We start from the raw sequence: 25,099 nt of genomic DNA, 5'->3' as shown, positions 1-25,099 counted from the left end.
CCTTCCACCCCTGCAACGGACTGTTCCAGCTGCTACGGTCAGGCAAACGCCTCCGTTGCCATGCGGTGAGAACAGAGAGGTTGAGAAGGAGTTTCTTCCCAGAGGCCATTCGGACTGTAAACGCCTATCTCACCAGGGACTAACTCTACTGAACGTTTTTCCTTCCATTATTTATTATGTAAAGGTATATGTGTGTTATGATTGTGTTTATAGTTTGTTTGGTTGTTTGTCTTTTTGCACAAAAGTCCGCGAGCATTGCCACTTTCATTTCACTGCACATCTCGTATGTGTATGTGACAAATAAACTTGACTTGACTTGACTTGACTATGATCAACCTCGGAGAGACCAAGCTCAGGCTTGGCGATCGCTTCGCACAACACCTCCACTCAGTTCGCAATAACCAACCTGACCTCCCGGTGGCTCAGCACTTCAACTCCCCCTCCCATTCCGAATCCGACCTTTCTATCCTGGGCCTCCTCCATGGCCAGAGTGCGGCCCACCGCAAATTGGAGGAGCAGCACCTCATATTTTCCTTGGGTAGTTTACACCCCAGCGGTATGAACATTGGCTTCTCCAATTTCAGGTAGTCCCTGCTTTCGCCCTCCTTGCCCGCCCATTCCCAGCTCTCCCACAGCCTACTGTCTCCGCCTCTTCTTTTCTTTTTCCCGCCCCCATCCCTCCCGACATCAGTCTGAAGAAGGGTCTCGACCCGAAACGTCGCCTATTCCTTCGCTCCATAGATGCTGCCTCACCTGCTGATTTTCTCCAGCTTTGTCTACCAACGGGATCCCACCACTGGCCACATCTTCCCATCTCCTCCCCTGTTGGCTTTCTGCAGAGACCGCTCCCTCCGTAACTCCCTGGTCAATTCGTCCCTTCCCACCCAAACCACCCCCTCTCCTGGCACTTTCCCTTGCAACTGCAGGAAATGCTACACTTGTCGCTTTACCTCCCCCCTTGACTCCATTCAAGGACCCAAGCAGTCTTTCCAGGTGCGGCAGAGGTTCACCTGCACCTCCTCCAACCTCATCTATTGCATCCGCTGCTCTAGATGTCAGCTGATCTACATCGGTGAGACCAAGCGTAGGCTTGCGATCGCTTCGCCCAACACCTCCGCTCGGTTCGCAATAACCAACCTGATCTCCCGGTGGCTCAGCACTTCAACTCCCCCTCCCATTCCGAATCCGTCCTTTCTGTCCTGGGCCTCCTCCATGGCCAGAGTGAGGCCCATCGTAAATTGGAGGAGCAGCACCTCATATTTCGCTTGGGCAGTTTACACCCCAGCAGTATGAACTTTGACCTCCAATTTCAGGTAGTCCCTGCTTTCTCCTCCGCTTCCAGGTCTCCCTCAGCCCACTGTCTCCGCCTCTTCCTTTCTTCTTCCCTCCCCCCCCGCACCCTCAATCAGTCTGAAGAAGGGTCTCGACCCAAAACGTCGCCTATTTCCTTCGCTCCATAGATGCTGCCTCACCTGCTGCGTTTCTCCAGCATTTCAGTCTACCCATTCACACCAGTTCTGTTATCCCACTTTCCTCACCCACTCCCTACACATTAGGGGTAATTTTACAGTGACAAGTTAACCTACAAGGCCAATGCGTCTTTGGGATGTGGGAGGAAACCCACATGCTTGCAGGGAGAATGTGCAAATTCAACACTGACAGTGCCCGAGAACAGGATCGAACACAGATCTCTGGCGTGTGAGGCAGCAAGTCCACCAGCTGTGCCACTATATTTTATTTTCCAACACTCACAAAATTATGCGTTGATAACTTTGGTTACTAAAAAAAAAAGAAACTATCCATTTTCAGTCTTAAATCTCTAAGTGACGCTATGTCCCCCCATTATGTTTTAATTCAGTTCAAGACTATGGGGCAGTACATTGGCCATAAAGTTGCTGCCTAAAATTGCCAGAGACCCGGAATTGATCCTGAATATGGGTGCTGTCTGTATGGAATTTTGCTTTCTCATTTATAACATTGTTTACAGAGTACTATGTTTCCATATTCTGTTGTGCTGCTGCAAGTAAGGATGTCATTGTTCTAACTGGGACGTGAGAGAATAAAACACTCTTGACTCTTGACTTGCGTCGCTGATGTCTGGGATAGAACTAGTGTACGGGTGATCGGTGTTCGGTGTGGACTCGGTGGGCCGAAGGGCCTGTTTCCACGCTGTATCTTTAAATTAAACTAAAAACACTAAAACCAGAGGAAATCTAAAGAAGGGTCTCTACCCGAAACGTCACCCAATTTCTTCTATTCAGAGATGTTGGCTGCTCCATGGAGTTCCCCCGCACAATTAAAGCATGGAATAGTCTTCACCCTACCATAGGTACCCAACCAGACGCACCTAAATTTAAGGTGGCTCTTTTTCCCCCAAGAACCCTTTTTTGCTTAAGTCCAAGTCAAGAGAGTTTTATTGTCATGTGTCCCAGATAGGACAATGAAATTCTTGCTTGCTGCAGCACAACAGAATATGTAAACATAATACAGAACAGGAGATAAAGGTTGAGTGTGTCTATATACCATAGACCATATATATACACAATAAATAAACAGATAAAATGCAATAGGCTGTTATTTGGAGTTTGGAGTTTGGTGGTGGTGGGTCCACTCCAGTTTGAATTCCATTTGGAATATTTTTGGAGGACCAAGAAACCAAGAAGCAAGAGTTACTCCAGGGAGTTACTCCAGCTCCAGGCAGTGATTCTGCGTTGGTTTTCAGCGGTCGCGGTGAGGCGGCGACTGGACAGCAATGGCGACAAGATCTCCCACAATGCAAAGGGAGGGAGAAAGGAGCCGACGCCGACCAGTTTCCGTGGCAGTGCGCACAACCACGGCCGATGATGTGCTGGTCGTGGTTGTGCGCATGTGCAGGGGGAGGATGTGCAGGCCGTGGCAGTGCGCATGTATAAGGCGGTCGGCCGAGCCGAGACCCGAGCTGAGACCCGGACACAAATGGCGGGCGGAGGTATAGAGTGACAGAGAGAGAGAGAGAGATAGAGAGAGGGGCGGCTCAGGATTAAACGAGAGGTGTCCCGGGTGCATGGCTTTCAGGTTGCCTGGCGGGACTGTAGGTTGCCATTGGCACCCGGGCAACCGTTAATTTCAAGCCCTGTATAGTCATACAGCAGGGCAACGTTGCCCTTCGGCCCCACTCATCCGTCCAAGATGCCCCATACAAGCTCATCCCATTTGCCTGTGTTTGGTCCATATCCTTGTACCTATCCTTTAAATATAGTTGGAAGTCTCTGGGCCTGTACTTGCTGGAGTTTAGAAGGATGACGTGGAATCTAGAAGGATGAAGGAGGGGGTCTCATTCAAACCTTCCAGATAATGAAAGGTCTAAGTGGATATGCAGAGCATGATTCCACTAGTGAGAGAGTCTCGGACCAGAGGGCACAGCCTCAGAATGAAAGGATGCACTTTCAGAATGGAGATGAAGATGTTCTTTAATCAGAGGGTGGTGAATCTGTCGATTCATTGCCACAATTGGCTGTGGAGATCGTCACTGGGTATTTTTAAAGCAGAGATTCATAGATTATTGGTTAGTACAGGTGTCAAAGATTAGGCAGGAGAATAGGGTTGAGAGAGAAAAGTAGATCAGCCATGATTTGAATGGTGAAGTAGACTCGAGGGGCTGAATGGCCTAATTCTCCTATGCCCTATGATCTTTTGGTTATTGAACCTGCAATAAGTAGCTCACCTGGCGGTTCATTTCATATAACCTACTGCTTCAGGCATCTTCATTTACTGTGGTTTTGAAGTATAATTGGGTGGGGCAACCAGCTCTATTTAATTATTTGTTTTTTCTCTTTGGTTTTGCAAGTTAAAAGTCTTTTCGTTTAGTTTCTTGTCACGTGTACCGAGAGAGTGAAAAGCTTTTTATTGCGTGCTAACCAGTCAGCGGAAAGACTATACATAATTGCAATCAAGCCACCCACAGTGTACAGATACGCGATAAAGGGAATAACTTTTAGTGCAATAAGTTAATCTCTTGGTTAATGGTTCTTGGCAAAGTTTTTCTTCTGAGACCGCCTGCATGAGTCGCGAGATTTTGGCACCATGTCTAAAACTCGCGCTCGGCCATCTGGTGTTGAACAAGATACCTCAATACCGCAGATCGGAGAGGAATATAAAATAAATATTCTTTATCTGCAACATCTATACAACCAATGTCTGTCCAAACATTTCCTGTAGCTAATAGCCTCTAAACCAGGCTGCATTCTGGCAAACCTCCTCTGCATCCTTTCCAATGCCTTGACTTTAGACTTGCAGGGCTATAAATTAATATATATTATCCGACAATAGATTAATTAATAAAATAAATAGAATAAATTAACATGCCCTTTGGCCCACTGAGTCTGCGCTGACCAGCAATCGGCCCTTCACAATTCTACCACAACTAGAGAGCGGTCCTGGATTACTATCTATCTCATTGGTGACCCTCAAACTATCTTTGATCGGACTATTGGCTTTTATCTTGCGCTAAACTTTAATCCCTTCATCATGTATCTGTACTCTGTGGATGACTCGATTGTAATCATGTATTGTCATTCTGCTGACTGGTTAGCATGCAACTAAAGCTTTTACCTGTAGTCCGGTCGGTACACGTGACAATAAACTAAACTGAGCTCTGTACACTAACACTATGCTGCACACAATCCCAGGGACACTTTTAGATTCTGCAGTCTGAAGTAGGGTGCCGACCCGAAATGTTACCCGTCCTTTTTCTCCAGAGATGCTGCCAGACCCGCTGAGTTACTCCGGCATTTTGTGTCAATCTTTGGTATAAACCAGCATCTGTAGTTCCTTCTTGACACACAATTCTTCCACTGACCCATATTTGCAATTGCACAGTCTATTCTTACACCAGGTAGTAATGGGTATACTTTTCACTAACTATGGAAGTATGCACCAGCAGGGCTATAAATTAATATATATTATCTGACAATAGATTAATTAATAAAATAGAATAAATTAATAGTTTATTTAAATCCAATTCAAATCCAAGCTACTTTACTTTGTTAAAATGAAAAACATGTATTCAATAGTTATGTTCCTGCCGATTTTAGTGTTTATTAGCTCGGCAGAAGATCTATAGCTGGTGATTATTCCTTTACAAAGCTCAATTGATCATTTGTGTCCATACAGAGTTGAATTCCTTTAATTCTTTTAGCAAGCAGCACTACAAATCTAGTGTATGTAATCACTTTTCTAAATAGAAAAAATGTAAACTGCTACCTTTGAATTGTGTTTCTTGAAAAAAAGATTGGACTCTAATTGAAATTGGTGAGAACATAAAAAGAAGTAGGATAGACGTAGGTTCCAACGTCAGCAATGAGGTAGAGGTGACTCGAACGGTACCCTGGCTTATGGAAGGACCGTTCAGAAGCATGATAGCAGAGGGGAAGAAGCTGTTCCTGAGTCTGGTGGTGCATGCTTTCAAGCTTCTGTATTTCCTGTCTGATGTGAGCGGGGAGAAGAAGAAATGACCGTGGGTGGGAAGTTCTTTGATTATGTTGATCTTTCCCGAGGCAACGTGAAGCATAGGTGGAGTGAATGGTGGGAAGTCTGGTCTGTGTGATGGACTAGGCTACATCTACAACTCTGCAATTTCTTGCGGTCTAGGGGAGAGCTGTTCCCAGACCAAGCTATACTGCAATACGACAGAATTGTTTCGACAGTGCAACTGTGGAAGTGTGTGAGAGTCATTATTTTTTCATTATGCAATTGTACAATTTGTGCCTTAACTTGTTTCTTTTCTTTCTTCTCAGGAGCACCGGTGGGCTACAGTGCAAGAACCCTGGCTATGGTTGTTGTTGCTCCAGTAATTGTGCTAACCATTGTCACCATGGTGACAGTGGTCATATTGCGAAAGCTTCACCAAAATCAGATGCAAAGACTAAATGCCCGAGAAGCTGAATATGGTGCCATTGATGGACTGATTGCCTCCAATGTTGGTGACAGCACGCTAGCTGTAAGCATTTCGTTTAAAATTTCCACTTTGTTTGTTTCCCATCCCCTCTTGTCAAAAGCACTATTACCCCATGTCTATTGTTAATATCAGCATTTCTGCTTTTGTTGCAGTAATTTGAAAACTGGCCAGACTTTATAAACCATTGGCACACGTTCAAGCTAACTTGGAGGTGGGAGGAGGTGATAGGAAATTCTAATCTCTTTTGGGAAATATAGAGTCGTATTTCCAACCCCCTGAATTATACACGCGTCATTTGTTATTAAAGGGCTTGGAATTTGCAATGATAAAATTACGGAGGAGAGCTCATTATTGATAGCGTTTTATGTACACCCAGACTGTGCCACCCACTTGGTTCTTACTTTCAACCTTGAAACCACTAAATTAATATTTGAGCAAGTTTGCAATTTTGGCACATACAAATGTCAGAACATAAGAAACAGGAACAGGCCATTTTTCCTCTTATGGCCTGCCCCACATTCAATGTAATCCTTGCTGATCTACCCTGGGCTCATGCTCTACACCCCTTCCTCATAGCCCTCATACATGTTTGAAAATAGTGTCCACTTTATATATTTTTTTTAAATCCCCTACGACTTACACGGTAGAGAGTTGCAGAGGTTAATCATTTTCTGTGAGAGGTTCCTACACATCTCTGCTACAAGGGCGGCACAATGGTGCAGCAGTAGAGTTGCTGTCGTGCAGTGCCAGAGTCCCAGGTTTGATCCTGATTATGGGTGCTGTCTGTACGGAGTTTGTACGTTCTCCCGGTGTGGCTTTTCTCCGGGTGCACCGGTTTCCTTCCACACTCCATAGATGTAGAGGTTTGTAGGATAATTGGCTTTGATTAAAACATTGTAAATTGTCCCCAGTGCCTAGGATAATGTCAGTGTGTGGGATGAAAGGGTGAATCTAGTGTGAAAGGGTGATCATTGGTCAGCGTGGACAGGAAAATAGCAGATGGAGTTTAACTCAAGCAAGTGTGAAGTGCTGCACTTTGGGAGGTTGAATGGAAGGAGAAAGTATACAGTTCATGGCAAGACCTTTAACAGCATTGATGTAGAGAAGGATCTTGGTGTCCAAATCCATAGCTCCCTGAAAGTGGCAACACAAGTTGATAGAATGGTAAAAAATGTGTCTGGTATGCTTGCTTCAACAGTCAGGGCATTGAGTATAACAGTAAAAGAGTCAGGAAGTCATGTTGCATCTTTATAAAACTTTGGTTTGGTTGCATTTGTTTTGGTTAGGAGGAATGTGCAAGCTTTAGAGATGAAGTTAACCAAAGGAGACATTGGCCAGATTTGGATTGTCTTCCTTGGATTGTTGAAGTTTAGAGGAGATCTGATAGAAGTATATAAAATTATGAGACAAATATAATATAGACAGTCAGAACCTTTTTCCCAGGTGGAAAGTTCAAAGACTAGAGAGCGTAGTTTTAAGGTCAGAGGGGGAAAGTTTAAAGGGGATGCGTGGGTGTTTTCTTACACAGAGAGTGGCGAAGGCCTGGAATACACTGCCAGGGGTGGTGGTGGAGGCAGATACAATAGTGGCATTTAAGAGACTTTTAGACAGGCACATGGATTTGCAGGGAATGGAGGGATATGGATCACTAGCGGGCTGAGGATTTATCTTGCCATCATGTTTGGCACATTGTGAGCCAAAGGGTCAGTTCGTGCACTGTACTCTTCTACTTTCTATCTTGACATCTACTCAATCATGCCCTTTTAGGGTCTTGCGTCACTAAGAACATCTCTCATTCTAATTCTAAACTCTAAGGAATATAAAACTAATTTCTTGAGCTGCTCATGGTAGGAGGATACTTCCCCTGTAGCTTTATTCCCTTTGAAGCTGTTTAAGTTAGTTTAGTTTAGAAATAAAGCGTGGAAATGGGGCCCTTTGGGCCACAGGGACCGTGCTGACCAGCGATCACCCGTACACTAGTTCTACCGTACCCACTAGGGACAATTTACAGAGGGCCATTTAATCTACAAACCTGCAGGTCTTTGAGATGTGGGAGGAAACCGGAGCACCTGGGGAAAACTCGCAGGGAGAACGCCCAAACTCTGTACAGACAGCATCCCTAGTCAGGATCGAACCCGGGCCTCTGGCACTGTAAGGCAGCAACTCTACCACTGTGCTGCCACTGTACAATATGTGATCTGGTGAAGCAGTAATGGGAGCCTTCAACTTCACTTTCTTCATCGAAAGATGGCCAGAGGAAATAATTGCGTGGGGTAAATGTTGTTTAAGCTGTAACTTGTCTCAAGAATGAACAATCTTGCCTGCCTTACGAAAACCAGCAATTGCGGTTCATTTTGTAGGACCATCTCTTTTTCTCACAGGATCTGCTGGATCACTCCTGCACCTCAGGCAGCGGATCGGGGCTTCCCTTCCTCATACAGAGAACAGTAGCTCGACAGATCACCCTGGTGGAATGTGTGGGTGAGTTACTTTAGTTTAATGATACAGCATGGAAACGGGCACCAGCTCACTGACTCCACGCCCACCATCAATCACCCATCCACCACCAAATCTATGTTATCCAACTTTGCTCTACAAGCCCCAAAACACACGAGGGGCAATTTACAGGGGACAGTTAATCTGCAAATACCACACAGATAGTACCTGAGCTCAAGATCAAACCCGGGACTCTAGCGCTGTGAGACAGCAGCTCTACCAGCTGCACCACTGTGTCGTCCTGCACCAGCTGTACCACTGTCGCCCTGTGTACTATTGTTGCAACTGAATAAGCAAGTTTATATTTTGGGCAATGTGCTGCTTTCCTCACTTTGGGCTTTGTCTTGTTCTATTGTCTCTTCCTATGTATGTTACGGGTTCTAGGCCACCAAAGAACTGCAATAAATTAAAAACTATCGGGACTAATATTTCAGGCTCAAAATGCTGCTAGTTGTTTCGGAGAAGAAACTAATGCTTTACAGCAAAGTGTAAGTAATCTTGGATGCACTTGAACACTTAACATATAATTGAGAGGCATAGATACAGTAGACAGTCAGAATCTTTTTTGCCAGGGTGGAAATGTCAAAGGGCATAGCTATAAGGTGAGAGGGGCATAGTTTAAGGGGCATGTGTGGGGAAAGGTTTATTTTATTCAGTGTGGTGGCTGCCTGAAAAGGGGTGCCAAGTGTAGCGCAGAAAGGAACTGCAGATGCTGGTTTATACCGCAGAAGACTAAGTCTGAAGAAGAGAGTTCAATAAGAGTTTATTGTCTTGTGTCCCTGATAGAACAATGAAATTCTTGCTTTGCTTTAGCACACCAGAACATAGTAGACATGAATACAGAACAGATCAGTGTGTCTATATACCATTGTATAAATATATACACACATGAATAAATAAACTGATAAAGTGCAAATAAACAGATTATGGGCTATTAATGTTCAGAGTTTTGTCCGAGCCGAGTTTAATAGCCTGATGGCTGTGGGGAAGAAGCTATTCCTGAACCTGGTCATTGCAGTCTTCTTCAGGCTCCTGAAGAAGGATCCCAACTCGAAACTTCGCCCCTCCATGTTCTCCAGAGATGCTGCCTAACCCGCTGAGTTACTTCAGCATTTCGTGCCAAGGATAGTGGTAATGGTGGCAGGTGCAATGGTTCAGTTTATTAAAGTCACATTTAACGAGGCACAGTGAAAAGCTTTTTGTTGTGTGCTATCCAGTCAGCAAAAAGACTATACATGATTACAATCGTCATCCACAGGATAAAGAGAGTAACGTTTAATGCAAGATAAAGTCTAGTAAAGTCCAATTAAAGATAGTGAGAAGGTCTTCAGTGAGGTTAGATGATAGGTCAGGACAGCTCTCTAGTTGGTGATAGGATAGCACTTTTAATGTTTGTTTTGTTTAGAGATACAGCGTGGAGACGGGCCCTCCGGCTCATTGAGTCTGCGTCGACCAACCCGTACACTTGTCCTATGTTAAACTAGTTTCGCATCCCACACACTAGGGGCAACTTTGCAGAAGCCATTTAACCTACAAACTTGTACATCTTTGGAATGTGAGAGAAAACCGGAGCACCCGTAGAAAACCCACGTGTCACAGGGAGAATATCCAAACTCTGCACTGACAGCACCTGTAGTCAGGATTATAACTAGGTATGTGATGGTGTAAGGCAGCAACTCAACTGGGTCACTGTGCCACCATGATCTCTTGAGAGACATTACAGGTCAAGCTGCTAATGTGTTGCAATGTTAAATGTTCTGCTTAATTGATGGTGGTGTATCTCTTATGCTCTATTTCCTAGGCAAAGGGCGCTTTGGAGAGGTTTGGCGTGGCCAATGGCAAGGAGAAAATGTTGCAGTCAAAATATTTTCTTCCAGAGATGAAAAATCCTGGTTTAGAGAGACCGAGATCTACAACAGTGTACTCCTGAGAAATGAGAACATCTTAGGTGAGTGTGTTATTGGCTTGTAATCTTCAGCTGATATATTACTTTTATTTTAGAGATACAGCGCAGAAATAGGCCCTTCGGCCTACTGAGTTTGCACCGACCAGCGATCTCCATACGCTAGAACTCTCCAACATATTAGAGACAATTTACAATTTTACTGATGCCAATTAACTAACAAACCTATACGCCTTTGCCATGTGAGAGGAAACGGGAGAACCCAGAGAAAACCCACGCGGTCACAAGAAGAAAGTACAAATGCCGGAGAACCGGGTTCGATCCTGACTATGGATGCTATCTGTACAGAGTTTGTAAGTTCTCCCTGTGCTCGCGTGGATTTTCTCCGGGTGCTCTGGCTTTGGTAAAATTGTAAAAATTGTAAAATGTCCCATTGTGTCTAGAATAGAGCTAGTGTATGGGGTGATCGCTGGTCGATGTGGACTCGGTGGGCTGAAGGGCCTGTTTCCATGCTGTATCTCTCTCTCTCTCTCTCTCTCTCTCTCTCTCTCTCTCTCTCTCTCTCTCTCTCTGTTTCTGTCTGTGTGTGTCTCTCTCTAAACTCTATACAGACAGCATCCGTAATCAGGATCGAACCCGGGTCTCTGGCGCAGTAAGGCAGCAACTCTACCATTGCGCCGCCCCCAATTGGCTAATGCCCGATTGGTTTATTGGCTTATGAACAACGCCCATGATGTTACTGAGACTTGCTTAGTAATTGTGAAACTCAAGATCTGTCTCTGTCTCCAGGGTTTATTGCTTCAGATATGACATCCAGAAATTCCAGCACACAACTGTGGCTAATTACCCACTACCACGAGCTGGGCTCCCTCTATGACCACTTGCAACACACTGCACTGGACACTGTGGGCTGTTTGCGGATATCGCTGTCCATTGCCAGTGGTCTGACACATCTGCACACAGAAATAATCGGGACGCAGGGCAAAGTTGCAATTGCACATCGAGACCTTAAAAGCAAAAACGTCCTTGTTAAGGAGAATGGGCAATGCTGCATTGCAGACTTGGGTAGGTACTTTTATCCATGTTTTTCACTTTATATTGACTTATAGTCATTCAGGTTCCAAGAGCCTGTTTACATGCTGTATGACTGAATGTACTTAAGTAATTTTAAATGTCTATCTTGTGTTCTATCAGTGATGAAAACACCCATTTAATGTCTTAAAATGTACAATGGCAATTTCAGACTCTCAAATCACCATTGCCCAATTCATCGTCAAACCTTCTGCCATTATTGCACTCTTGAACTTAATGGGTTTGCTGTAAGAACATGATACAAATGTCTGCTGTGTATTCGCCCCTAATTCAATTGGTTGTAAAGAACTTTGAGCTGCCTAATCCTACAGAGTACCTTTTTTAACAAAGAATGGTGATGTCAATTTGGTAATTTAAGAAAGATTGCTTATCAAGTTGTATTGGTTGTGGAGTCAATGTTGACTGAGGCACTCCATTCCATTCTCCATGTAATCTCAATTCTTGGCAATAGCGGACTGGAGTTTCTTAAAGCTGCCAACAATGGCAGATAGGATTCTGTTACATCTCTAATAGTAAACTCTGAACTGTTTGTTCAGGGAATTGCCAACAGGAATTATCTATTCGTATCACTGTGGTGGTCTGCAAACCTATCAGTTTCTCCTTCACTTGGCGAAATGGCTACGCTAAGATTGATATCTGATCACCTCTGGTCCTGTGGTTTCAAAACTCCATGCCCTGATGCCTCGAGCATGCCTCACACTCGACTATCCCAGTCTTGTTCCACATACCCACTATTCACTGGTCCCTTCCTAATGTGAACAGCTTGTTGTTTGCATGCATGCTGTAACTTGCTGCCTTTTCTTTACACCAGCATCTAAAGCTGAGATGTCATGCAGCCTGTCTCTGCCGGAACAAATGGAATTTAACCCCCAAAATGTGTGGCTTGGGAACCAGTAGATAATAGTTCTTAAGTTATAGGAGCAGACTTAGGCCATTTGGCCCATCAAGTCTACTTCACCTTTCAATCATGGCTGATCTATCTTTCCCTCAACCCCGTTCTCCTGCCTTTTCCCCATAACCCCTTATATCCATACTAATTAAGAATCTGTCAATCTCAGCCTTAAAAATATCCGATGACTTGCCTCCACAGCCATCTATGGCAATGAATTCCACATGTGTTCTCTTCCAGGCAAGGAAATGGTTCCAATTATGTTTATTCACTCTTGTTACATTCATCTAACACGACTAATGAAGTATTCCAAGAATCCCTATCGTCGTTTTTCCTCCTAATTCTCATGATCACAGGAGGGACGTGTGTGAGCGTCACACTGATAATACTGAAGGTTGGGATCAAACCAAGGCCCCAGAAGCCTTGAGGCAACAGGTATTAGCTTTTGGTGTTGGCCAATAATCAGAGAAACAATTCTGGACTCTTGTGTGAGAAGGACTTTCAACCTGTTCTCTTTGTCAGTGTGTTATTCTTCTGGTTTGTCCCAGCTTCCATAGATTTCTTATTACAATTATTATAAAGTAGTGAGCACTGCCCATTCCTTCACTGGTACTGACCTCTCCACCGTCTAAGGGATCTACAGGAGTCGCTGCCTCAGAAAGGCAGCCAGCATCATCAGAGACCCACACCACCCTGGCCACGCTCTCATTCCACTCCTGCTATCCTGTACTAAGAAGGTACAGGAGTCTGAAAATTGTACCATCCAGGTTCAGGAGCAGCTTCTTCCCTACAATCATCAGACTATTAAACAAATAAAGCTCTGAACAACAAAGACTTGGGGAAGGTACACAAAATTGCTGGGGAAACTCAGCGGGTGCAGCAGCATCTATGGAGCGAAGGAAATAGGCGACGTTTCGGGCCGAAACCCTTCTTCAGACTTGGGGACATTGTCTTTGCACTATTATTGTTTGTTTTTATTGATGTATATTTGTTATTGTTATGGTGTTTACAGAGTATTATATTTACATATCTGTTATGCTGCTGCAAGTAGGAACTTCATTGTTCCGTTTCAGGACGCATGACAATGAAACGCTCTTGATAATTGATGCTGTTGGACTAAAACAATTCCTGTACTCAAATTTTCAATCCAATGATAGCAGGTAAAAATAGGATGAAGTAGTAAATGGAAAAAGCTTTTATATGCTTGTGCAGTGCTCCAGTGTTGCTGACAGATTAAAGAACTAGTGAGTGGGGTATATCTTGACAATAGTTTTTCATGCTGTTAAGACATTTTTTGGTGGTCACTACGATTTAATTATCCCCTCAGCTCTAGGCTGTTGTCTTTCTTTATTAAATCTTTCCTCTCCTTGTGGTGCCACACTCTCTTGATTGCTATCTTTATTCCTTGACTATGAATGGTCCTATTAAAACCATATTCCCTGTCTATGTATAGCATTGTCCAAATGCTGAACTGGTTTTGCACAGAATATTGTAGTAAAAAACAAATGAAGCCAGAATTGCTAATTAAAACTTCAAGTTAATAACTTATTATTCCAGTCTCCAATGAAATATTTAGGGATTTTGGAGTTTAGGGATACAATGTGGAACCAGGCCTTTGGCCCGCTGAATCCACACCGACCATCGATAACCCGTACACTAGTTCAATGCTATACCATCCAACATACTATGGGCAAATTAACGTACAAACCTGAACATCTATGGATGTGGGAGGAAACTGAAACACCCAGAGAAACCCCACGTGGTCACAGGGGAAACATACAAACTTTGCACAGACAGTACCCCTAGTCAGGATTGAACCCAGGTCTCTGGTGCAGTGAGGCAGCAACTCTACACCTGCGCCATTGTGCTGCTTGTATTCCTGCCCTCACTAGCATGTGGCACTGGGAATAATCCAGGGATTATTCCACTTGAGTTCCGGCTTTTGAACCTCCTTTCCTAACTCCATAAGGACCTCATCCTCACTTTCCTAACCATGCCATTCCTCACCCCACATTAATTGTCAATAACCTTCATTGTTTATGATGCCTCCTATTTTAGTCCTATTTGAGACTTAAAGGCCTGTCCCGTTGTACGAGTTCATTCAAAGAGTTCTCCTGAATTTGCCCTGTTTCGAACTCGGAGATTTACGGTAATGGCCGCTCGTAGGTACTCTGGGCTCTCGTGGACATTTTTCAACATGTTGAAAAATCTTCACGAGTCTTCCCGAGCTTACCGCGTTTCCAGAGTACCTGCCGTTAGCGTTACGAGCCGCTAAGAGACGTCCCCGAGCTCCGACGTACCCGCTACGTTCATTCTCCGTGCTTACCACGAGTTTGATTTTTTTTTAAACTCGGGAGAGCAATTGAATGAACTCGTACAGTGGGACAGAGCTTCTACGATCGCTTTCAACAGCGTCCTCTGATTCCTCGCCATCTCCCTTGAGAGAGTTCTACAACCACTCCGAGACCTCCTTGACCCTGGACCCAGGTTTGGTGAGGCAGCAGGTCTACCAGCTACGAAGCCCAAATTTTCTTGTGATATTTGTTGTTTGCTTTTCTCCTAGGTCTTGCGGTGATGCATTCCCAATGCACTAACCATTTAGATGTAGGCAATAATCCTAGGGTAGGCACCAAACGATATATGGCCCCTGAGGTTTTGGATGAATCCATGCAGGTGAACCTCTTTGACTCCCACAGGAGAGTTGACATCTGGGCCTTTGGTCTTGTCCTGTGGGAGGTTGCGAGGAGGACAGTGAGCAACGGTAAGTGTATTGCAACCTATTTTGAGTTTCAACTGTTTTCTGAAGAAAATCATTTTTTTCATTAACGGCTCTTTCCGAACTTCATTTCAAGTTTAGAATTTTTTTTTCTTTATCCCACAGTATCTCTTTAATAAAATCCACAAACACCGTGTTGATATGTTTTAATTATAACATTTCAGTTTTAGTTTAGCGATACAGCGCGGAAACGGGTCCTTGGGGCCCACCGAGTCCGCGTCAACCAGTGTTCACTCATGCACTAGCTCTAACCTACACACAAGGGACAATTTACAGAAGCCAATTAATCTATAGCACAAGTACCTTGTGTTTTAATTGGTATCCAAACCCTCACATCTTTGGAAGGTGGGAGGAAACCCACATGGTCACAGGGAGAATGTACAAACTCCACACTGAGAGCCCCAGAGGTCTGGATCGAACCCGGCTCTCTAGCTCTGAGGCAGCAGCTCTACCTCTGTGTCACTGTGCCCACCTTATGTTAGATATGTAACATGCAGTTGTGTTCTTTATATTTTAGTGTTAAATGCCGATTACAGTAGATCTTTGCATAGCATATATCTCACGGTCAGGTTGTTCAAAGCAATCATGTTTTTCACAGTGATTGAGGTCGTTTATACATCAAAAGAACTGCACTTGCTTAAATCTGAAATATAAATATAAAATTGTAGAAAATTCTACAGCCAGTATTGCAACGTTTAAGAAACATTTAGACTGGTACATGGATAGGACAGGTTTAGAGAGAGATATGGGTCAAATGCAGGCAGGTGGGACTAGTGTAGATGGGACATGTTGGTCGGTGTGGGCAAGTTGGGCCGAAGGGCCTGTTTCCACGCTATATGACTATGACACTCTGAGAGCTCCTGACCTTTGACCCAGATGCAATGCACCATCCTGGTGTCTTGTTTGTGGCCACAGGATCTTCTGCCTGCCCCCCTAACTATTGAGGTTCTTATCTCTATTGCTCTGTCTGACTCCACCCTACCTTGATGAGCATCGGAGCTGGCCAGACCTCACTGCTTTTCTGCCGCCCTCTGAAATATCATCCCTCCCCAACAATCGTCGTGGCTATCCCTCAAGGTCGAGGATGGTGGTCTACGTTCTGTTGTTTTTATGTACTCTCCGGTGGCTTATGAGTCCAATCCTGGCTTTGAATCCTTCCCCAACAGTATACAAGGAGGTAAGGAGGAGGGAAATGAGCACAGGGGAATCTTCCATCTGTCTCTGCCCTTTACCACAGCTATGTGTCTCACAACCTCATGGAGGGTATATTCAAAGTAGTGATGGAATATATTCTCCACAAGATCTGCTGTGGTCTCCATGCTACTGTGTACATGGAGCAAATTAAGTCAAAATGTTATCTCGGGGAAGATAGCAAGGCAACCAAGCCTAACCGGGTATATGCCCGGTAATGGCACTGAGTTGCTCCAAAGGATTGATGCATAATCCTCTCCTCACACCCAACTCGTATTCTTCCACCCAGCCTCTCCATGCTAAGAATAATGTTCCGATCCAACTCGTCCATGTCAACCAAAGGGCCCCACCTATGTTCATCCCATTTGCCTGCATTTGGCTCTGATCCATGTACCTGCCCAAGCGTCTGTTAAATGTGGTTACAGTACCTGCCTCAACAGCCTCCTCTGGCAGCTTGGCCCATGCACCCACAACGTCCTGTGTGGAAAGTGTTTCATGTTTCTATTAAATCTTTTCCCTCACCATAGACCTATATCCTCTGATTCTTAACTTCTTAAGTCATAGAAAAAGAATTGGGCCATTCGGCCCATCGAGTCCGCTCCACTATTCGATTATGGCTGATCTGTCTTTCCCTCGCAACTGCATTTTCCTGCCTTCTCCCTATAACCCTTGACTCCCTTACTAATCAAGAATCTGTTAATCTCAGCTAGAGGACTTGAAGTGCTGGAGTTTCTCTGACTTATTTCCCTCGAGTACAGGACCACCACCAATTTTCCGGCAACTTGTGGTCTGGCGCCTCCTTTAATCCAGACAAAATTACGAGAGCGCACTTGAAACCCCTCTCCCCCACCCCCTACGCCCCCCACTCAGGAGGTCCCCCCCCCCGATAAAGTGGAGTCTACGCTTGGCGGCTGATCTTGACCTCATTGGGACATCCGTGAGGATCAGCGGGTTGAATATTCCCACTGTGGCTGGGGCTCGAGAACCATAGCCGACTTCCAAGACTGAATTTGTGGGTCGGTATCTCCCCAGTGGCCAAGGCGGACCATTCCTGTACTGTTGGATTCCACTTGCAGGCCGTGAACTCTGTTGGATCCAACTCTGGAACCCAGGGTGCCGGAAAATCAGTGGTGGACCTGTACAAGAAAGAATGTTTAACTTCAATTTCTAAAGAAACTGAGTTGCTGATTTGCAATGAAGTCTGTGTTCTTGCGCTTCATTTATGTAATGCATTCCACTCAATGATAAGTAAGCCTTGAGCTGAAAGTTGACCACTTTGTCAAGGCTACATGGAGATGACTGATATTGAATATTTAGTGCTGCTGTTCCATGATGGCTTTGTCAGTGTTTTTTATGATTTTGGGAAGCTTTTTGGGTTTTTTTAATAAGAGAAATACAGAGTAATACACCATGAAAACAGGCCCTTAGCCCCACCTAAGCACATCCCATTTGCCTGCGTTTGACCCGTATCCTATTAAACATTTAATATCCATGTACCTGTCCAAATGTCTTTTAAATACTGTTTTCCAACTTGCTTCAACTACCTCCTCTGGCATCTCAATCCATATACACACCACACTTTGTGTGAAAAAGTTGTCCCTTGGATTTCTATTAATTTCCCCCCCTCACCTTAAGCCTGTGTCCTCTAGTTCTTGAACCCCCTCCCCTGAGAAAAATACTATATTCACCCTGCACTCATCTATTCCCCACCTTAGATTAAGCACATCTTCGAGATCACCCCTCTGTGTACTATGCCCCAAGGAATAAAGTCCCAGCCTGCCCTACCTCTCCTTGTATCTCAGGCCTTCAAATCCTAGCAACATCCTTGTAAATCTTCTCTGCACTCTTTCCACGTGGGATATGGGCCAATCACGGGCAGGTGGGGCAGGTTGGTCAATGTGGATGAGTTGGGTCCATGGGCCTGTTTCAGTGCTGCATGACTTGTGGTGAACAGGTGATATATTGTGGAAAATTGTTTAGGTTTATAATTTCTTAATGCTTGGCATTGTATTTAGTTTCTTGGAATTAGTTTGCTTCATTGTCAAAATTGTTTGTTTTTAAAAAAAAAGGCCTTTTTCTTCCAAATGCAATTTTAAAAGCTATTTTGAATTATTGACATCTCGTTTTGTAGACATTAGCAGGTTTAAGAAGCAGGTTGATTATTGAATGACAACCCTGGCATTTCCAGCACTTGCTGCTGGTCCTATATGCTGGCAACAAGGTGGCACTAGTTCCTCATTTTAACCTATTGCGGTTGATATACTCCACAAGGGGGCAGCGCAGTAGTAGAGTTGCTGCCTCACAGCGCTGGGAGACCTGGGTTCAATCCTGACTTTTGGTGCTGTCTGTACGTTTTCCCTGTGACCGTGTAGGTTTTCTCTGGGTGCTCCGGTTTCCTCCCACATTTCAAAACCGTGCAGGTTTGTAGGTTAATTGGCTTTGGTAAAAATTGTCCCTGGTGTGTGGGATAGAACTAGTGTACAGGGTGATTGTTGGTCAGTGCTGACTCGGTGGGCTGAAGCACCTGTATCTCTGCACTAAACTAGACGAATACAATGGACAATTACAAGATTTTGACATTGTGGTGCAAAATAAAATTATTAGTCAGGGATTGCATAATTAACTTAGTTTAGAGATACAGCATGGAAACAGGCCCTTTGGTCCACCAAGTCAACGGCAACCATCGCTCACCCGTTCACATACTAGTTCCAAGTGGTCGCACTTTCCCAGCCACTCCTTACACACCAGGGGCGATTTTACAGAGGCCAATTAACCTAAAAAGAACTGCAAATTTTTGGGATGCGGGAGGAAGCCGGAGCACCCGGAGGAAACCCATGCAGTCACGGGGAGAACGTGCAAACTCCACACACTGATGGCATCTGAGGTCAGGATCGAACCAGGGTCTCAGGCACTTTGAGGTAGCTGCTCTACCCACTGCACCACCCTGATGTTCTTTTTCAATTTATTTAGATTAATTTAGTTTTTGAAAAGGGTGAATTTTCCTCTGGGCAATCAAAAGAGCATGGCAGAAAAGGAAATTGATTAAAATTACTTTCCTGGCCGAGAATCTATTGCCTAACCTAATGTTTATTTTGAAGACAAGAGAAACTGCAGGTGCTGGAATCTTGAGCAAAAACGCAAAGTGCTGGAGTAACTCAGCCGGTCAGGCAGCATCTGTAGAGAGACAGATAGATGACAATTAGGGACATTTTTATTTATCAAAAAATAATGTATTTAATTTCAACACGATACAAAAACAAAACGTTTGTGACATACCCACCACCCCCATGTTACAAAATCATCAAACAACTATGTTACAAATATTCTAATAACTTCTATACAACCCCGGTAAAGGGGCATTTAGGGACATTTAGGGTGAGGATCTTTATTCAGACGTGCTAATGTTTAATTTTCTGATACATTCCAGGATTACAGTGCTCAAATGAATGTTTTCCATATTAGAATCCAACTTTAGTACCCTGTTCAAATGCAATGCTGATTAATTTAGTATTAACTTGCACAGTATTAATATCCCTCATTTGCGACATGTCCTTGCAATGTTTATTTTTGTTCAGGAATTATTGAAGATTACAAGCCCCCGTTTTATGATCTTGTTCCCAATGACCCTGGTTTTGATGATATGAAAAAGGTGATTTGTGTGGATCAACAAAGACCAAATATTCCGAACAGATGGTTTTCCGACCCAGTAAGTATCGATAACGTTTCGATTAGTTTTACATTGAAAATGTTTCCACCTGGGACACAAAATTCAGTTTAGAGTTGTGCATTATGGCAATGGATGGAACTCTGTACATTTTTGATATATAGTATGAACACACATGAAATTACCTCCTTTTAGTCATAACTTGCATAACTACTATTATTCTGATAATATTTCATTTTGCACAAAATTAGAGCACAGTCACACAGGACAGAAAAAGGCCCTTCTGTCCAACACGTCCATGCTGACCAAGATGCCCCATCTAAGCAAGTCCTATTTGTCTACATTTGGCCCATATCTCTCTAAACCATTCCTATCCATGTACCGGAGTAAATGTAATGTAAAATCTACATTGTAAATTGTTATGTACCTGCTTCAATTACTACCTCCTGGCAGCTCATTCCATATACCCACCAGTGGGATAAAATTGCTCCTCAGGTCCCTATTAAATCTTTCCCCTCTCACCTTAAACCTATGCACTCTGGTTCTTGATTCCCCAACTCTGGGTAAAAGCATTCTCCCTATCTATTCCGTCATGATCTTAAACACCTCTATAAGATCACTCCTTGACCTCCTGCGCACCAAGGAGTAACGTCCTAGCCTGCCCAACCTCTCCCTACAGCTCAGGCCCTTGAGTCGTGGCAACATCCTGTTGCTAAACATGTGTCCAACTGTGTAAAGTTAAATGCAGTGCTTCTTTTGTACACAAAGTGCCAGCATGCATAATTAATAAACATATGTGTCACGTGGCTGGAATGCTCTGAAGAAGTACATGAACTTTAAGACTACTGAGTAGCAATGGAAAACGTTTTAATGATGATCTTCTACCACATCTTTCTCAACAGACGTTAACATCCCTTGCGAAGGTGATGAGAGAATGCTGGTATCAAAATCCATCTGCAAGACTCACTGCCCTGCGCATTCGAAAAACTCTTTCCAAAATCGACAACTCATTCGATAAGTTTAAAATGGATTGCTGAGGATTGTTTTCCAATGACTGCCCAACAGGCATATTACCACGTAAAGGGATGCAGCGGACAAAAGAGAGAGAATGTTTCAGTTTCTGGGTTGAAGCTTTTTAAGACTCCAATCAGTGTGGTAAAATAGAAACAGAAAATGTCGGAATAATCGGCTTATCGTAATGCATTTGAAGATAAGATGAATATTTTGGTCGCACGTAGTTGCCAGACCTAATTTTTCTAACTATGTGCATTCTTAAGACAACATTTTCCAAGAAAAATGTTACTGATGCAATGTTAACAAGGTTATATAGCATGTGAAACTATGGAGAAACCAGCATATCACTATAGCTGCTTAATGTGTAACCATTAAGAGGAAGTTGAAGATGCATTGCAAATAATTCTTGCAGAAAAAAACATTCTATGGTGCATCGGAAGAGAAATGTACTCGTATAAAATCAGAATGGTTTCATTCTTTGTGGCTTAATATTTATATTCTATATGTTATACTTGTTTCCCTTCCATCATTATTTTGCACTAGCAATTTTTGCTTTCTTTATGTATACTATACATAATAGATTTGAATGCCTAAAACAATCCAACAAGCCAAATATTATGAGTTTAACACCCAATTGATGGCAATTATGTATTTTTACAGTCTTGAGATATAATTAATTGCTTTGACTATTAGTACATACAATTTGCACTGATATTAACACAACTATTTTCTGGCCCAAATAGATCACACCAGTCTTTGCAAATGTGTGTTATTTATTGCTATGTCAATACTAACTTGTTTTCCGAAATTGTGAAATGATATAGCAGTTTGATTTTCTTGTATAGGTAGATTATAATATGTATTCCACAATATTTATATTTGAAAATATTCTGCCTGAAATTTAGTTCATAAACTACACCAACCTGTATTTTGTGCTTTGTGCATATTGTAAATGCTGTCACAGAAGCGAGAATAATTTAAGTGCACTAAACTTAAGTTTTTATAGCAATGAAATATCATTTTTTGGAAGCTTTGTGGTACAAGGTGTTATCTGTAAAATCTACATTGTACATTTTACCAGAGTATTAACTACTGTATTTTGTTTTACCTAAATTTTATACTATAGCTGTCATTTGTATAATTTAAATAGAACATTTGCAAATGCACTGTGTGTGTGTGTGTGATTAGTTTATTATGGTAATAGTATTTTTTTTGGTCAAGTTTTATCTTTCTATACCTTCTACTTCATGTGGTATAACTAATTAGAAGTTGGAGGATACTCATTAATTTTTGCTCTGCATAATGTGATTTACCACAATTTTATTACCACTCTTTCTGTCTGAAGAAGGTTCCTGATCAGAAACGTCACCCATCCTTTTTCTCCAGAGATGCTGCCTGACCCACTTTGTGTCTTGTCTTCGGTACAAACCAGCATCTGCAGTTCTTTCTGCACTTTTATTTGTTTCCTTTGTAAAAGGTTTTTAGTTTAGCGATGGAAACAGGCCCACTCAGTCAATGCTGACCATTGATCATCCTTTCACACTAGTTATATAATCCCGCTTTCTCATCCACACCCAACACACTAGTTTAAGAAGCTTTTTGGTCAGGACAAGGAATGGAGGAATATAGATCACATGCAGATGGAGGAGATTAGTTAAACTTGGCATGATGTTTGGCATAGACATTGTGGGCCAAAAGGTCTGGTCCTGTACTGTGCTGGGGTTCTTGGGAAGGGTAATGACATTTATTGCAAATAAAGGGTGTCAAGATTTTCTCTTGTTGAACTTTGGTGCTGTTTAGTTTAGAGACGCAGTGCAGAAACAATCCTACTCACTGAGGACAATTTACAATCTTTTTACTGAAGCCAATTAATCTAAAAACCTGGATGACTTTGGAGTGTGGGAGGAAACCGGAGCACCCGGAGAAAACCCACGCAGACATAGGGAAAGCGTACAAGCCCCCATTTATATCATATTGTATTTTGCTTGGGCAGCAAACAACCCAGGGGTATGAATATTGATTTATCTATCCTCAAGTAACCCGTGCATTCCCCCTCTATCCCTTCCCCACCCAAATCGCACCAGCTTTCATTCTCGCATATCTACAGCTCACGATGGCCTGTTTCCATCATTTAGAAAACAGGATAGTTTGGGCACAGGCTCTTCTGCCCACGATGTCTGTGCTGAACATTTTGCCAAATTCAATTGAATACTTTGTCACATGTGATAAGTCACAGTGAAATTCTTTGCTTGCCATTAAGGGTGCTTAGAGAGTTACAAATTTTCCCCGTCCCCCGCGGCCTGTCACCCCCCCCCCCCCCCCCCCTCCCTCACGACCCCCCCCCCCTCCCTCACGACGGTCCCCCCCCCCCCCCCCCCAGGACGGGTACTCCATTGCTCCTCCATTGCTCCGTTGGTCGGCGCCAGCATTGTCCGCTACACCAGCCCATCCACTAACGCGGCCGGGTCCTCTCCAGATGCCTCGACCAAGGGGTCGGCCGTGGGCTCCACAGCCAACCCACGAGACTCCAGCCTCGGCTTCTCAGCAGCAACTCCGGATGGCGACTGGCACTGCGGCACCTCCAGAAGGCATCAACAACATTCTCCCTCCCTCTACTCTATCCATCTGAAGGAGGGTCCCAACCCCAAGCGTTGCCTGTCTATTCACTCCGCAGATGATACCTGTAACACAGTTCATCCAGCACTGTTCTAATTATACATTTAGGGAAAACATTAAATTAACAACCACTGGAGGGCAGACCCGATCACTGGAAACAAAAAGTAAAACTATTTCAAATTAGTTTTATTACTGGTCATTGGCATTATATTAAGAAAGGTGGATACGATTATTGTTAAATACCTTGGAACATCCTAATGTAGTTGATAAGTTGTAGGAGCAGCCCTATCAACACTTATGCTGAAACTACATGTATACCATGTTGCTTTACAGGATCACACTCATTCTAATTGCCTCATTTCTAATGGTCAAACGTTTACCTTTTTATAGGTTCATAACTCAAAGTAGGCCAATCCGCCCATTAGGTCAACTCTGCCATTCAATCATGGCTGATCTATCTTTCCCTCTCAACCCAATTCTCCTGCCTTCTCCCCATAACCTTTGACACCCTTACTAATCAAAAGCCTGTCAATCTGTTTTAAAAATACCCAATGACTTGGCCTCCATAGCCGTCTGTGGCAACGAATTCCATGGATTCACCACCTTCTCTCTAAAAAAAACAAAACAATGCTCCTCATCTCCTTCCTAGACTCCCACTAGTAGAAACATCCTCTCCACATCCACGCTATCCAGGCCTTTCACTAATCGGTACGTTTCAATGAGGTCCCCCCTCATTCTTCTAAAACTCCAGCGAGTACAGGCCCAGTGTCATCAAACGCTCATCATATGTTAACCCAATTATTCCTGTGCACAATGCAATGCAGCTTCTCATTTTCATATTTTGCTCACAATGCCAAAACGTAAGAAAATGTTGGTAATTTTTCTTTAGCTGAAATTGTCTGGCAAAATTGGTTTTAAAGGAAAACGGATAGGCATTTTCATAGCACCTTCCATCATCTCACGATTTTCATAGTGATTTCAAATCAATGACTAGTTTTCAAGCACAAATGCAGTTTACAACAGCGGCTAAGCGGTAAGGTTGTTGCCTCACAGCGCCAGGGACTCTGGTTCGATCCTGACCTTAGGTGCTGTCTACGGAGTTTATACGTTCTCCCCGTGACCGCGTGGGTTTCCTCCAGGTGCTTCCTCCCACTTCCTAAAGATGTGCGGGTTTGTAGGTTTAATTGGCCCTCTGTAAAATTGCCCCAAGTGTGTAGGGAGTGGATGAGAAAGTGGGATAACATAGAACTAGTGTGAACAGTTGATCGATGGTCGGCATGGACTCGGTGGGCCGAAGAGCCTGTTTCCATGTTTTATCTTAAAGTAAACTAAACTAAACAGTTGAAATAAAGGAAATCTCTCATCCAATTTGCACATAACAAACACACATAAATGCCAAAGTGATAATGAGCAGAGAATCTGTTTTAAAATGAAATCAAAACAAAAAATTACAGATGCTGGAAATTTAGAATAAAAATTGACAATGAATTAATGTTTTAATTCAAGGTCCTTCGGGTTTGGTT

The 25,099-nt window shown here is 43.4% G+C and overlaps 1 protein-coding gene across 3 annotated transcripts in view; it reads left to right on the top strand.

Annotated features, from left to right (window-relative positions):
• acvr1 (activin A receptor type 1) overlaps positions 1-21,985 on the top strand; it is a 57,361-nt gene extending 35,376 nt beyond the window's left edge. For 2 of the 3 annotated variants that reach the window (XM_033024075.1, XM_033024076.1), the window contains exons 4-10: positions 5,775-5,977; positions 8,296-8,416; positions 10,233-10,379; positions 11,124-11,399; positions 14,879-15,076; positions 19,858-19,988; positions 20,849-21,985. In XM_033024075.1, coding sequence (XP_032879966.1) covers positions 5,775-5,977; positions 8,296-8,416; positions 10,233-10,379; positions 11,124-11,399; positions 14,879-15,076; positions 19,858-19,988; positions 20,849-20,983 — 1,211 coding nt within the window. In that variant the 3' untranslated portion in view covers positions 20,984-21,985. The remainder of the gene's footprint in view (positions 1-5,774; positions 5,978-8,295; positions 8,417-10,232; positions 10,380-11,123; positions 11,400-14,878; positions 15,077-19,857; positions 19,989-20,848) is intronic. The other variant, XM_033024077.1, reaches the window with a different exon arrangement.
• Positions 21,986-25,099: the final 3,114 nt, after the last annotated feature.

This window comes from Amblyraja radiata, chromosome 7, assembly GCF_010909765.2.
Source record: "Amblyraja radiata isolate CabotCenter1 chromosome 7, sAmbRad1.1.pri, whole genome shotgun sequence".
Lineage (NCBI taxonomy): Eukaryota > Metazoa > Chordata > Chondrichthyes > Rajiformes > Rajidae > Amblyraja > Amblyraja radiata.
Note: the sequence above shows the minus strand (reverse complement) of the source record. Positions and strands in the feature narration are given on the sequence as shown.